Consider the following 14,364-nt stretch of genomic DNA (forward strand, 5'->3'; position numbering starts at 1 on the left):
AGCAATTGCAGAAATCCCCAAGCTCGCCATTTATGGTGTAACCATCTGAATGTGGCAAATCTTTTCCTTCTATCATTGCCTCGTCCACCAATTCCTTCAAGTCCCCCATGTACCAAGCAGCCATTCATTTGGCCAAGTGATAATGATAGATTAACCATAGCCGAAATAATACTTTTTAAGATAACTATAGTTTGTATGTGGAATCATAGAGTAATTAAATATTGAATCATGCAGTCATCTATCACAAAATCTCGTATCGTATCAGAGCGGGTGACCCCGAGTTCAAACATTTTTCAGGCCCCCGATTGCCTCTCAAAAATAGGTATTTTCACGCTTTAAGCTTAGGCAAAAGTCTAATTTACTCGCGAAAGGAAAGGATAGAACAATAGTATACTATACTGCGCATTATTTTACAACAATTAATAGTGGTCTCACGAAATCTCAATCAATCACGGCTAACCAACTTAAACATTACAGAATTATTTTGAAAATTCGATGCAAAATCTTTCGATGTGGACAAACAGGTGAACCTTAGCTTGTGCAATTTCGTGGCTAGGAGTCGTTAGGAGAAGAAACATCAAAATCTTCTGCACCAAATTTAACATACTTAACTTACCAAATCTGCCTTCTTGACCAGACCCAAAAAAAAATAAAAAAATCTGCCTTCTCGACATTTCTAAAGTCGCAAAGAGCCTCACATCAGTTACCTTAGTGGGAGCAAGGTACCCAAAACGCAAAAAGTTGTTCTAATTGTCAGCAACTATAGAACAATAGAAAAATGACGAGAAGTCTGTAATTGCTAATTCATGTTAGTGTTATCTCCAGAATGTTCTTTGTAATATAGTTGCACGCGGGTGCTGATTTTATGCATGACATAGTTATTTTTCTTTTCTTTCGATAACTAGAGCATAAGGAGCTTAGGAGATTGACTCACATACCGATCATGATAACCTTGTCGTCGTCAGGCTCTGAGAAGGGATATGATTTTCACGGTTCCGGTGAGATAATAATAGCACCATGAACCGTAGCTCGTGTCCAACTGCTGTGAGCATGCCACCAGAGAGTTCCTTCGTCGTCGGAGAATATTACTTCGTACGTGAAGTTTGTTCCGGGTCCTATCGCACATTGGGTGATGAACTCCGGTCCATCCGACCATGGGTTCCTTGGCTGCTGTACCCCATGCCTGCATCAAAACATGGCTATTAAACAAAATGACAAGATGTCTCAAAGTATGCACACTGTGTAGTCGGGGGACCATTTCCATCTTATTGATACTCCATCAACCTGTCAAATGAGCATTTTTAGCATTACATTCATCATATTTGCCCAACTTTCGACAGACCGAATGACGAACAGCATGAGATTTTGTTGCTTGGTGTTGTCTTGGCCATCGAGGAAATTATTGGATGCACTAGTAGGTGCAATCTTTGTTGAATTAAATCGATAAATCTCGGATGTAATTTGTAGAGATCCCCGATAATCGGATGCTGTACACGTACTTAAAGCATAGAATGACAAGTGCCGGTGGACGTTCGGCACCTCGTATTGGAAGTTTGAAAGGGTAATTACACTTTTGTGTCACTTAGGCTTTGTTTCGCGAGAAATTAATAATTGAGAAATTTTTTTAAAAAATGATTATTTATATCGATTACAGAGATAAGTGAATGAATGAAAGATATTTTCATCGTCTACGAAAATAGTTAGACATAAATTGTTATTGATAGTAAAGATATTTTTTCCATTAGCTAATTATTTTAAACGATATAAGCTATCAATATTAAGAAAATATTTCTCAAATTATTCAATTTTCACAAAATAAATGGAGCATTAAAAGATATCTTGTTAGACCGAATTTCAATCAAAATCTTAAATTAGTGGGGGCGGGTCAATTACTAAGCTTCATTTGTTCTTTCTTTTTTTAAAAATTTTCAAAATTTCCTACATAAATTCCTAGATTGGATTTTGGAACTAGGGGTTAACATGGTTCCAGGATAGAACCTGAACCTGGAAGTGGACCAATGAGGAAACTGTCTGGTTTCAAGTTTCATAGTTTGTAGGGTAGGTCACAAGTTTTAAAAATTGGGAAACGAGAACCCGGTTCGGGTTCTCGTCTGTGCACGGTCCAGGTTGTACGAGAACCCGAACCGGGTCGCTATCTTGGGGGATCTTTTGGCCTTGTTCCGCAGCTCCACATCTTGTTGTCCATTGGACCTGACGGCCGTGACTCGGAAGATCTGATGCAGATTCGTCAGCATTCGCTATCCTCCGGTCAAGTCGACCCCTGCTACTACGGAGCGGGCGAAACGTTTTGCAGCAAGCGGGTTTGAATATCATCGTCATCATTCCTTCCATCGGGATCAACTTAGCCCACGGTCAGCACACTCAATTGGAGCGTTGGAAAATTTCCGGTTCGAGATTCGAAAGTCGCCCGTTCGAATCCCACGCCGTTGGTTAGCTTGGGGATGGCATTTCTATCGAAACCATGCCCGTGCGATGATGTTTCTTCTGTTTACGTTGAAGACACGCAATCAAAGCCAGGTATCCAAGCCCATCTAATTGTTCTGTTAGATTCGCCTTCACTTAAAAATTTGATCAATGAATTATTCGACTCGGGTCTTTCGCCTAACACCTTCGTACGTGCATCTTAACAATTTTGTTGACACCCAAAAATGACCAACTTTTCATTGTTATCGGCAAGTATAAGATCTAACCGATAAGAACAGAGTTTGGTCTATAATGCACAGGGCCACCGACAATGCAACGTGAAGTTACCGACAAGAGTATTGAAGTTTCTCATAAAATCATCGCTAGCGACGTCGAGCAACCGACACGAAGATAACCGTTAGTCGGTTATGATTTATCCATTAGTGCAATAACTTTCGATAATCATTGACATGAAGATAACCATTGGTTGGTTATGTCTTATCCACTCGTGCAGTAATTTCTGATAACCATTGAAAGTGAGTTATCCTTTTTAATTTTAGTAACTTATATGTGTAATTACCATTTATAAGGGTTATAAATACCCCAAGTGTGAAGTGTACTATTTGAAAAGCCCATTCAATCAATGACAGAATTCAACATTCTTTATTTTCCTATCTTTACTTTCCGCAATTTATCTTTTCCGCAACTTTACATTCTTGTACATTTCAATTCCCGCACTTTAGACGTAGTTTGCGATACTTCTTCATCGATTAAATTCCAGCGTTGTATCTCTCAATTATCTCACTTTCTCGTTGATTAAATTCCGCAAAGTGTTTTTTGCTTCATTGTCGATTAAATCCCGACGAAGCATATCCATTCCTTAAGATTCGTTGAGGCTTCCTCTCCGAATTGCTACAGAACCCGTCTCCTCTTACTAAAATTGAAGAATCAATTTCGGTGAAAGGTATTTTGTAGATCCGGTCATTTTCGGAGGAGCATCTTTTTGGCAAGCTCGATGGGATCATTTGTGGTTCGATTTGAGGAAGTGTTGATAACTAGAATAAGAAATCAAGGCGGCACCATCGACGAGAATCAATCTCCACGGTGGTCGGCGACTTAGCTAGATTCATATCTATGTCGTTCTGAGTGGAGCACCGGGTGACATACCACGGGAACTTACCAACAATGAGAGGAGAAAGTTGGCCCAAGATCCTGTTTTGGTGGCCACCAGGAAGAGGATATTTGAGGAAAAACAAAATCAGTTTGCCAACCACGTGAACAACCATCTCTTTGACGTCCTCAAACCGATGATTGTCAATATGGTAACAGAACTGACTTCCAAGCCTAGTTCGTCCAATCCACTGTTGCCAGTGCAAGGGGTGTACTCGTACAGAGGCAATGTATCAATAACTTCTGCATTGCCAAGCGAAAGTGGAGGGTCAAGCCAATCGAATAGTCTGGTAGGTGTCAGGATACTTCAGAGGACTGATACTGCCGACCGTCAAAGCTAGACTGTAGTCGATGGGACTGGTGTCGGTAACACAAGAAATCTTAGGATCTATTTGGTAACTTGTCTGTCCTAAAAAAAAAAAAAAAAAAGTAATTTTGATTAGAATTAATTTCTTTTATTCTGTTCTCTTGATGAGTTTTAAAGACTCAAAATACGTTTGGTAATTGCATAAATTTTCTGTTCTTGAAATAGAAATGCGTTTGGTAACTGTATAAAATTTTTGTTCTAAGAAATAATTTCTCTTCCTAGTTTATCATTTATATCAAATAATTATATAATCACATTTGATGACTTTCCTCAAACCACACAAGTGCGATCCTCTTACACCATGATATCTTTTTAACTAAAATAGGAATGCTTCGGATTTGTTTCTTGAAAAAATAATACGCTAAAATTGTTGTTTTCTCATGCTTCTCTTGAGGTTATGCATATGCCAAAAATAAAAGAGGTGACTCTGACCATTTTTTATTGTTTAGGATGAAAAAAAATTATCACTACCACATAGGTGGCTCAATTTTACCCTTGCAATTAAGTCGAAACATTTCCATAGCGTTGGAAAAACAACCATATGAAATTGTGATAAAATGTCTTGATTATTGCATATGACAAGTTAATTTGGATCCATATCCTACAAGTGGGATTAAGCCCGAAATGGTCTATGAGATGGATTGATCCAAATTCCGAACAACCAGATATAGATTGATGATGGCTTCACCAGGATCATCAAACGATATAATCCATGATGGTACATGAATGCTTTGATCGAGACGTCAATAGAATTTCAATATCTTTTACATTTAACTGCCAGATAATGATATTCAATCTCACAAGTGATTTTCACAGCCGATTGGTCACAGCTCCCTTGCTCTTGATGTGGAATCCATGTTTAAGTAAGCGGAGCAAACCCCGAGTTAACGTACCTGAACAATGGAAGCCGCCTGTCATCGGAACTCTCAAACCGAACACAGATGGCTCGTGGAAGGTGAGTTGATTGGTTCGGTGGCTGGTGTGTGCCGCGACCCCACCGGAGCTCTGGTTTGCTGGCTTTGCCGAAACAGTTCAGGCCGCATGTGCCCCGACCCTCGAAGTCCTAGCAATCTACAACGCCCTACCTTACTATTATAGGAGATTGAGAATTTGAGACGGACTGTAGAATTGTGGCGGAGATTCTAATGGGCAGAGAAGAAAGCCCATGGGCCCTGTCTTCTGTTGTGGAAGATTGCAAGCTATTGTTGGCCAAAACTGAAGTATGTTACAGTAACTTATTGCTCCCGTGATGCTAATTTTCTTGCGGATTGGATTGCCAAAGCCCATCGATGAAATTCTCTTCCCCTTGATTGGATTACCAACCACACCTCGGGGCCTCTTTGGAATATCTACTGTTCAGAGACTGTCGTGCTTTGTTCTGGTACGACTCGAGAATGAATGACTGTCTTATCTTCAGTCCAAAAAAAGAAAAAGAAAGTGAAGTTATTTATCGGATAAGTTTCCCGCCGCAGCGGTTGAGTTTCAGTGAAATTCACAATCGTGCACGGGACAATGACTTCAATCATCAAATGCCTTAAAATTTTCAGTCGTTAGTTTTCGAAACGAATGCATTTGGATGGATGGTAGCGAATTTTTCATCGAACTTCTGATGTAAAAGATAAGGGGTCAATTAACAGGGGCACGCCACCGCCATGTCGGCAATTTCATTGGGAAATCGGCCATATTTTGACAATATATCCATGAACATGTTTTGACCAGCAAAGGTCTCTTTCTACAGCAGAGCTCGGCCATGGCGGCATGCAACATTCTGGCCCTGAGCCAGCGCGATGATTGTGCCGACCTCAGTTTTTTAGATTGACGACGGTCGCAATGCCGTTCGGAGGAGTGTAGTCGGTAATCTTGGTGGACCGGCGGTGTTGGGCCCGTCGGCGTGAGCTTGTCGGGTGGGTGTTAAGAGACAGAGGACGATGGTCAAGCTCAAAAGGTTAAAAAAAAATAGCAAGTGCACTTTTTTTTTTTTTAATTTCAAAGTTTAAATTAATGCTGACGTTAGCCATGGACCAATATCCACGTTTCCGAAGTCACACCTCTTATCTAGGAAAATTCTAGGCATGTCCAGCCCTAGTAAGGTTCTTCGCTTTGCGTCGAATTAAAAGTAGCAATAAAACACTGATTTTCTTCATGAGACCTAATTCAATCCTCTTAGACCTAATTCATCTTTTCCAGAGAATGGAAAATCATTCGAAACAAGACCCTTTTTAAATAATTTGCATAAGCAAAATCTCAAGTCGGGCTTGACGGATGAACAAAGGCTGAAGGACACTTGGTAGATCTATTTGACTTATCGAATTCATGATCCCGCGGAGCTCCTTTCTTGATCGGCACTCGTTTCGTTCAACAACAAGGTTAACTAATGTCCAAAATAGTTCTTAAGAGTCGAGGATTATGAATAAAAAAAAAGTAATGGTGAGAATGGTAGTTTGTGAATAAATGTAGGAGGAAAATGTTAAAAATTTAAGCAAAATCCATCCTCTCAAGACTTGGTCGTCAATGGATGGTGCCACAAAACGTGATCCTAGGTTCTCCCTGTCAGTATGTGCGATGGCACGAAACATGATCATAGCTGTTGCATTTCCACACGATCAATGCTTGATGTTTGCATCGATATGTCGTAAGATCCCATGTCCATACATGGAGGCATGTGAGCCGGCGGTGACCGGAGACTTGTCTCTGGAGTCCCTCCGTCCTTCACTATGAAGGCGGTGTCCATGCCCCAGCTCATGTGTCGGTCCAGATGACAATGCCGGAACCACACGCCTGTCCAAACCAGAACCATAGGATCATCGTTAACTGATGCGGCTTCAAACCAATGTTTCTAGCAAATGATGATGCATCAGTGTCCCGTGCGGATGTTGAAAGAAGACCAAAAAAAAAAGAGAGGCACGCACCCGGATTATTAGCAGTAAATCTTATCGCTAGCCAACCGTTCTTGGGGACCCCGAACGTGTTCACGTGGGGTGGGTCGGCCAAGTTGTACGTCCCAGGATCCGTCTCGTTGTCGAAGTTCCCGTGACCGATTCCGACGATGTAGAAGCTGTGACCGTGCAAGTGCATGGGATGGTTTACGGAGCCTTCCAACACGTTTGTACCTTGGAAAACAATCTCCACCGTCTCATTGTAGTTCAGCACTTTCACTTTGGTCCCCTGGTACGTCATATCAACACTATCCGGCAGGTCATCTCCTGTGAAATTATAGATGGAAGGAGGCCAATCCGGGAAATCCGCTGTATAACTCCCACTAAGATTTCTGCCCAAGAAAATGAAACCCATTAATGAGAATTCCATGCACGTTCACGTATTAGTATCGAGAGTTTGATCCTTGGGGAGATCGAGAGATCGAGAGATCGAGATCGGAGAAAGGAGGGGACGATGTTACCTATAGTAGGCCGATAGCACATCCAGGGATGGGTTGACCCAACTTACGTTATTCAAGCTTGAGCCAAGTTTGTTGCCACTCACCGAAGTGCAAGAGCTATTGGGGCAATAAATCTCACCCATGGACACGGTAATGAACATCCTCGTACTTACATCTCCTGGAACATCAACCGGATGATCCTCACTTGCCAAGCTTCTCAGCTGATTTGTAAATCTCAATGCGGCTCCAAAGTCCAAATAGAGAGGGAGTGTAGCGTTTGGAAAGACCGGTGGTGACGGCAAGCTATAGTTCCCTCTATATTGCAAGATGGCCGATCCGATGCTATGGTCGAATCCGGTGACTTCGGCGTCTTCGCTAGAGTATTGCCTCGTGGCGATGTAGTACCTTCCGAGAGGTTGGTTAGCCGTGAGCAGCACGTCCATGGTCTGTCCTGGACTTATCATGATGTAAGTCGTGGCAATCGGCTTTACGTATCCTCCGTCCATCCCGACAACCGTCAGGTTGTGGTTGGCGATGGCGAAGAAGAGCTCAGCGTTCATGACCGCATTGACTATTCGAAGGAGATACGTCTTCCCGTAATCAACGTACCAATGATGCGTTGTTTCTGCACCGAGAATTTCGATCAACTCGTCAACCCTAATTTTATCAATTGCAAGAGACTCGTGCACTCACAGAGAAAAGAAGGGTTACCTAATTAGCAAAAGCGAGTCTACATAATTGATTTATCACGCGACACATTCTTATCAAGTGCTTGATATTCGATTTGACATTCGATTTGACAGATGCTTTGTAATTTGGAGCTTAGGGTGTTAGTTCTTGTAAAAGGGGAATATTGAGTCTTTGTAGTTCTTGGTGAGATTAAACTCCTTTATACTCTTGATTGAAGTTGGTTAGTGAATTTCGTCGCCCAGTAGTTTTTTCCCTTCTCACGTAGAAAACGGCTTTTCCACGTAAATCTCGGTATCGCCATGTTCTTTGAATCCTCTTTTATTGTTTCCGTTGTGTTATTATGGTTGTTCAATGTTGGCTTGGTTGATTGGCTTCACATCTCACCTAGGTATGGAAGGCCTAACAATCTTGCATCAAACTAACCAGAAATGTCACATTTTTTTTTTCCATTTGAAATGCACTGAAACTAAGGTGAACTCAAAAGACATTATTAAGAAAACACGCGTCGGGAGATTAAATATAAATTCTATTGATTTTCTACGTACCATTTTTTTTTTCGGTTACGCGTGATCAATTATTTGAAAATTCGCAATGCTTTTTGAGAAACATATGTTTAACACGTGATTTAAAGAAGACTTGTTAAGTTTGGAGGAAGTACCTTGGGAGCAAGTGCAAAAATCCCCAAGCTCGCCATTTATGGCGTAACCATCTGAATGTGGCAAATCAGTTCCATCTTTCATTGCCTCGTCCACCAATTCCTTCAAGTCCCCCGTGTACCAAGCAGCTGTTCATTTGGCCAAAGGACGGACGATATTAAATAACAAGGGTAATAAATTAAATTGAGCACGCTAAGAGAATGGTGACGCGACAAAAAGAAAAAGAAAAAGCCAGACATATATTACTTTTTAACATAACTATAGTCTGCATTTGGAATGACAGAATAATTAGATAGGAAATCATGTCTTCATCTATCACTAAATCTCACAGTGTTATCAAGGCAAAATATCCTGAGTTCAAATACTTTTCAGGCTCCTATTTGGCTCTCAAATTTTGCATTTCCATGGTTTAGGCTTAGGCAAAAGTCCGGCCTATGCCCGAGAAGGAGTGATAGAAGAATTAGATATTAAATTGCGCCTTCTTTTATAACAGTTGGCAACGGTCTTGCAAAATCTCATATCGATTGAGGTTAACTGGCTTAAACATCACGAAGTATTATGAAAAGTCAATCGCAAACTCTTCCGACGTGAACGAAAAGACGAATCCTAGCTTGTACAATTTCGCAGCCTGGACTCGTTACGAGAATATCACAATCTTCTGAACCAAATTCAACATACTCGGCTTACCAGATCTGCCTTATTGACATTACTAAAAGTCATAAAGAGCCTCACATCAGTTGCCTTAGTGGGAACAAGTTACCCCAACCACAAGAAACTGCTCTACTTGTCCCAAAGTATAGTGCAATGAAAAAATGACGAGAAGTCCGTAATTGCTAATTCATGTTGGGGTTATCTCCATTGTAAGGTTGCACGCGATTGCTTAACCGGCTATAGAGCTGATTTTGTGCATGACATAGTTAGTTTCTCGTCTTTCGGTAACTAGAGCACTAGATCATGTAGATAGTAGGAGATTGACTCACATACCGATCATGATAACCTTGTCGTCGTCAGGCTCTGGGAAAGGATATGATTTTCCTGGTTCTCGCGAGATAACAATAGCACCATGAACCGTAGCTCGTGTCCAATCACTATGAGCGTGCCACCAGAGAGTTCCTTCCTCATCGGAGAATATCACTTCGTAGGTGAAGTTTGTTTCGGGTCCTATCACACATTGGGTGATGAACTCCGGTCCATCCGACCATGGGTTCCTCGGCTGCTTTACCCCATGCCTGCATTAAAACATAGCTATTAGTCAAAATAACGCAATGTCCCCTTGTATGGAAGAACTACCTAATGAGGCTCAATTATGTATTCAGGGACACATTGCATCGTGTAGTCCAGGGACCATTTCCATCGTACTGATACTCCATCAGCCTGTCAAATAGGCTCTTTTTAGCAACATATTCATCGTATTTGCACAACTTTCGACAGACCAAATGGCAAACAACGTGAGATTTTGTTGCTTGGTATTGTCTTGACCGTCGAGGAAAAGCAATCGGATGCACTAGTAGGTGCAACCTATGTCGAAGTAAACCAGGTAAATCTCAGACGTAATTTTCAGAAGACCCCTGATAATTGGATGCTCAGACGTACTTATAAAAGCATAGAATGACGAGCGACGGTGAGAATCTGGTTGCTCGCATCGGAAGTTCGAAAGGGTAATTCCAAGTTGGTGCCACATAAAGATATCTCGTTAGGCCTAATTCTAATCAAAAGGTCAAATTTAATGGGCACGGGCCAATTACAGAGATTCATTTGTCCCTTTTCTTTTTTAATTTTCAAAAAAAAGATTCCTATAAATTACTCAAGACTCTAAATATAGACATATACATATTCAAGTATGTATGTCGAACGAACTGGCTAGCCTGGATTTTGGAACTACGTGGGTACTTTCAAAGGCAAAGCTCCGCCACACAAATGAAGTCCATCCTGGAACCAGTCCCCAATTGAGTTGACCGTCGGGTGGTGTTATTAATCTTCGATCTTGTACCTAACTTTTTATTGACAAAACATCGATCTATGTCCGATGAATCTAAAGTTGCCTGACTCTTTGCCCCTAATTATAGTCAAAACAGAATGTAATTACACCGCCGAACAGTTTGACAATGGAATGAAAAGGTGCACATGGTCTTTGTTAAGCTCAGTGACTCCATGTCTTCTAATGAATGAAAATTACACATTCAACGACATAAGAATGTATTCCAACGGCAGACCCTTAGGGTCGGGACCGTTTTGCGTGCAATAATCTGTCTGAGCCGATCCAAGTGATTGCACTAATTATGTTCTGGTGGGGTTCACGTGAAGTCGGTCGTAACTTAAACCGGTCGGTGCAGGTGATTGGTTTCGTCGGGCCAGGCACGTAAATGTGGGGCTTTTGTCCAAAATATGGTGAAAGAAAAAAAAACATTACCAATTTAAGGATTTTTGTAAAAATTTTATCGGTTTGGGGCATACTGTGCGCCTCCCAAAGAGGCGCACAACCTTAATTTTTTTTTTTATACTTTTTTTCCTTTTTATATTTATAATAACGTTTATTTATAAAGTATATATTTATACAACTCGGACGACGACAACGACATGGCGGTAACTCACGAGCCTACGGCGCACTAGAGTCCTCAGGTAGGGGGTCGACGGAGGGCGGTGTGGCACGGCAGCGTGGCTGGGGGTTACGAGTTCACGAATCTTGGGTCAGCACAGCCCACAGGCGGAAGGACCGTGAGTGATTTGTGGCTGGGTGGCGACGACGAGGATAAACGGCGGGTTGGCGGTTGGCTCGAGCTGTCGAACGGAGGGGCGGCACGGCGACATGGCATCGCAGTGGAGCGGTGGCGAGAGCATGGGTGGGGCGGCTCCACTGCGGTGCCGTGTCGCCGTGCCTCTATGGGAGGAGCATAAGGCTCCATACGCACAGCACCTTAATTTTTTTTTTTACTTTATTTTTCTTTTTGTAGCAGCACAAAGCTCTTGCCGCCGCCCCACTGCGGTGCTGTGTTGCCATGCCGCCCCTTCGTTCGACCGCTCAAGCCAACCACCGCGCAAGGACTCCCATGCGCCGCAAGCCCGCATGCCTCTTGCCGTCGCCATGCCCTCGAGTTGCCTCCGTGTCGTCGTCGTCATTGTTCGAGTTGTATAAATATATAAGTTATAAATAAACGTTATTATAAATATAAAAAAATAAAAAAATATAAAATGTGCCGAAAAAAATAAAGAAAGGAAAAAAAAATTAAGGTTGTGCGCCTGTGATAGAGGCGCACATGCCCTAAATTGATAAAATTTTTACAAAAATACTTTTTTTTTTTTGGTCCGAATACAAAAATACTTAAGTTGGTAATTTACCATATTTTGGAAAAAAAAAACCCGTGAATGTGACAAGACAGGAAAAGGAAATGAAGGACAACGTGCATGTGCAATCAAATAGTCACACAAATTCGTATGTGTGTGTGTGTCTTTTTTTTTTTTTTTTGTGGGGTCATTCGATGTCAGAACCAAGATGTTCCAATCTTAATTGCCACAAGATTACGAGCCATTGCTTGGTCTCTTCAATCTTCTCATTTCTAGTTCAAATTTAGTGAACATCTTGGTTCTGACATCAAACCAAGATTACGAGCTATCGCATTTTTAATGATTCATCTGTTGTTCCAAGACGAGGAGGAGAGAATAAGCTTGAAGAGAATGAGAAATGATGAGTCTTTCATCGACTGAAAGTCAAATTAAATCAAGCAAATGGCAGTAAGCGTCCTCTAAAAACAATGCAATTTAGCAGACGAAGGAGTGCAGACGCGATACTACTATACTTGGGACTTCCATGAAGAGAAAACTTAAAAAAAGAATGAAGCTAATCAACAAGAAGCAATCACCAAGACGGTCAAAGTACTGGATTATAAGAGAAGGCAGGCAAAGGAAGAATCGCTTACCAGTGAAGTGTGACCCCGTAATCTCCGTGGTTATGAACGTTCACGAACACTGTGTCCCCCTTCTGCACTTCAATTGTCGGCCCCGGGAAGCTGTCGTTCACCGTCATGATGCTCTTCGTCTCGCACAGCTTCGTCACGCTCGTCTCCTTCAACTGCACACCACCGAAGAGAAGAAATGACGATAAGCAACTCAGTCCGATTCACATTCCCGTGCATGAAACGGCTGCGACAATCGGGATTGAAAACTCACGATGAAGTCGTAGAAATGGACGTCGCATCGAGCCATGCAAAGCAACTGGGCAACGAGGATGGCCCAAGATAAGAAGGGCCATGTCTTGTGACTGCTTATCAAAACCATTTTCTTTGCTTCTCTACGGGGAGAGAGATTTTGGACCATCGTGTCCATTATTTATAGCGCCTCCCCATCATGATCAACCAAACCACTCGGTCGCCCCCCCAACGCTGAAAGCTAAGATCACGTGTCTTATTCATCTTCCGGTCAACTTCTCCGACCGAAACGGTCGTCCCTTGCAGCTGAAAGGAGCTAGGGGTGTGCTCTTTCATCACATCATAAAAGTTTGAAGAAGAAATAGTGATGGGGGAGTGTCAAAACCTAAGGTATGCAAACAGTGTAGAGCTGATATCTGGTTTATCTGGTCTCACTTGAGATCTGTCGCTGCAAACTAATGTGTGTGTTAACATCAGAGAACCGGCGTTTGTTCCCTGAGATTAGTCCAGACGCTCAAGAAACCATCGCTAACTTCTTCAATTCTCCGAGAAACTTCGGTTAATAGGTGAGCCCATATGCACTACATAGGTCAGTGGGGAAATTGTCCAGAAAGTCTTAAACTTATTGCATTTTTTGCCAATTCAATTTTAAACATTTTCACCTTTGGCCAATTGAGTCATTCTGGTCAATTTTGATAAAAAAATCGCTAATGTGGGCATTGGACGTCCTACGTAGCATGGTCGGCGATGATGTAGATAATTTTTAGTGATATTTTAATTTTTGACTTTTTTAATTAATTTTTTCTTTGTTTTTTCCTTTCTATTGTCACAACCGGTGAGGGTTGCTTGGCCCTCGCTAGCTGTTGGCCAAGGCAGCGACGCCTCGCCAACTGCGAGCAAGTGTTGCGGCCCTCGCCCGGCCTCACGTAGATTTGGGTGAGGCCATCACCGCCTTGCCCGTGGTTGCGATTGCCGGCCATGAGAATAGAGAGGAAAAAACAAAGGAAATAAATGGAAAAAATAATTAAAAATGTCAAAATATTAAAATTTTATTAAAAATTATCCATGTCGGCACTAGTCGAGCCACATAGGACAGGCCGAAGTCCACGTCAGCAATTTCCGGTCAAAATGGGTTGGATTGACTCAATTGGCCAAATGTGAAAAGGTTTTGGGCTGAATAGGCAAAATTAAAAGATTTATGGTGGAATTAACAAAAATACAATAGAGTTAGTATATTTTAGACAATTTTTCCTGGGTGAATGTGTGCGTGTTTTTCCAGAGTCACATGTACCACTGGGCGTGGGCTGCTGATTTTTGATATGGGGTCGGCACTCTTTCTGAACTTTTTCGAACTGGCAAGCGGGCAAAAATAAAAGTGTAGGACAGATTCACAAGAAGAGAACCCGATGGCACAATTTTTTTTATTACAGAAGAGAGGCTAATGGTCATTGTCGGCTATGATCCTAACCAGAGAATAATTGTCCTCATTGGAGTTGGAGTTTAATATATTTGATCAAGAACTACCCCGAGAATCTAGCA

The 14,364-nt window shown here is 41.9% G+C and overlaps 1 protein-coding gene and 1 long non-coding RNA gene across 2 annotated transcripts; one reads left to right on the top strand and one right to left on the bottom strand.

The window, feature by feature from the left end:
• Positions 1–8,924, top strand: LOC125313773. Its single transcript, XR_007197375.1, has 3 exons — positions 1–136; positions 787–788; positions 8,881–8,924. It is a non-coding gene; the product is annotated as an uncharacterized LOC125313773 (long non-coding RNA).
• Positions 6,504–12,958, bottom strand: LOC115730985 (laccase-15-like). The gene is made up of 7 exons (XM_030661596.2): positions 12,848–12,958; positions 12,598–12,749; positions 9,668–9,912; positions 8,686–8,811; positions 7,359–7,962; positions 6,871–7,229; positions 6,504–6,739 (listed from the first exon to the last, which is right to left on the bottom strand). The coding sequence occupies exons 1-7, from the start codon at positions 12,953–12,955 to the stop codon at positions 6,540–6,542; spliced, it is 1,794 nt and encodes a 597-aa protein (XP_030517456.2). The 5' UTR covers positions 12,956–12,958; the 3' UTR covers positions 6,504–6,539.
• Positions 12,959–14,364: the final 1,406 nt, after the last annotated feature.

The sequence above is a fragment of the Rhodamnia argentea genome, chromosome 2, assembly GCF_020921035.1.
Source record: "Rhodamnia argentea isolate NSW1041297 chromosome 2, ASM2092103v1, whole genome shotgun sequence".
In the NCBI taxonomy this organism is placed as follows: Eukaryota; Viridiplantae; Streptophyta; class Magnoliopsida; order Myrtales; family Myrtaceae; genus Rhodamnia; species Rhodamnia argentea.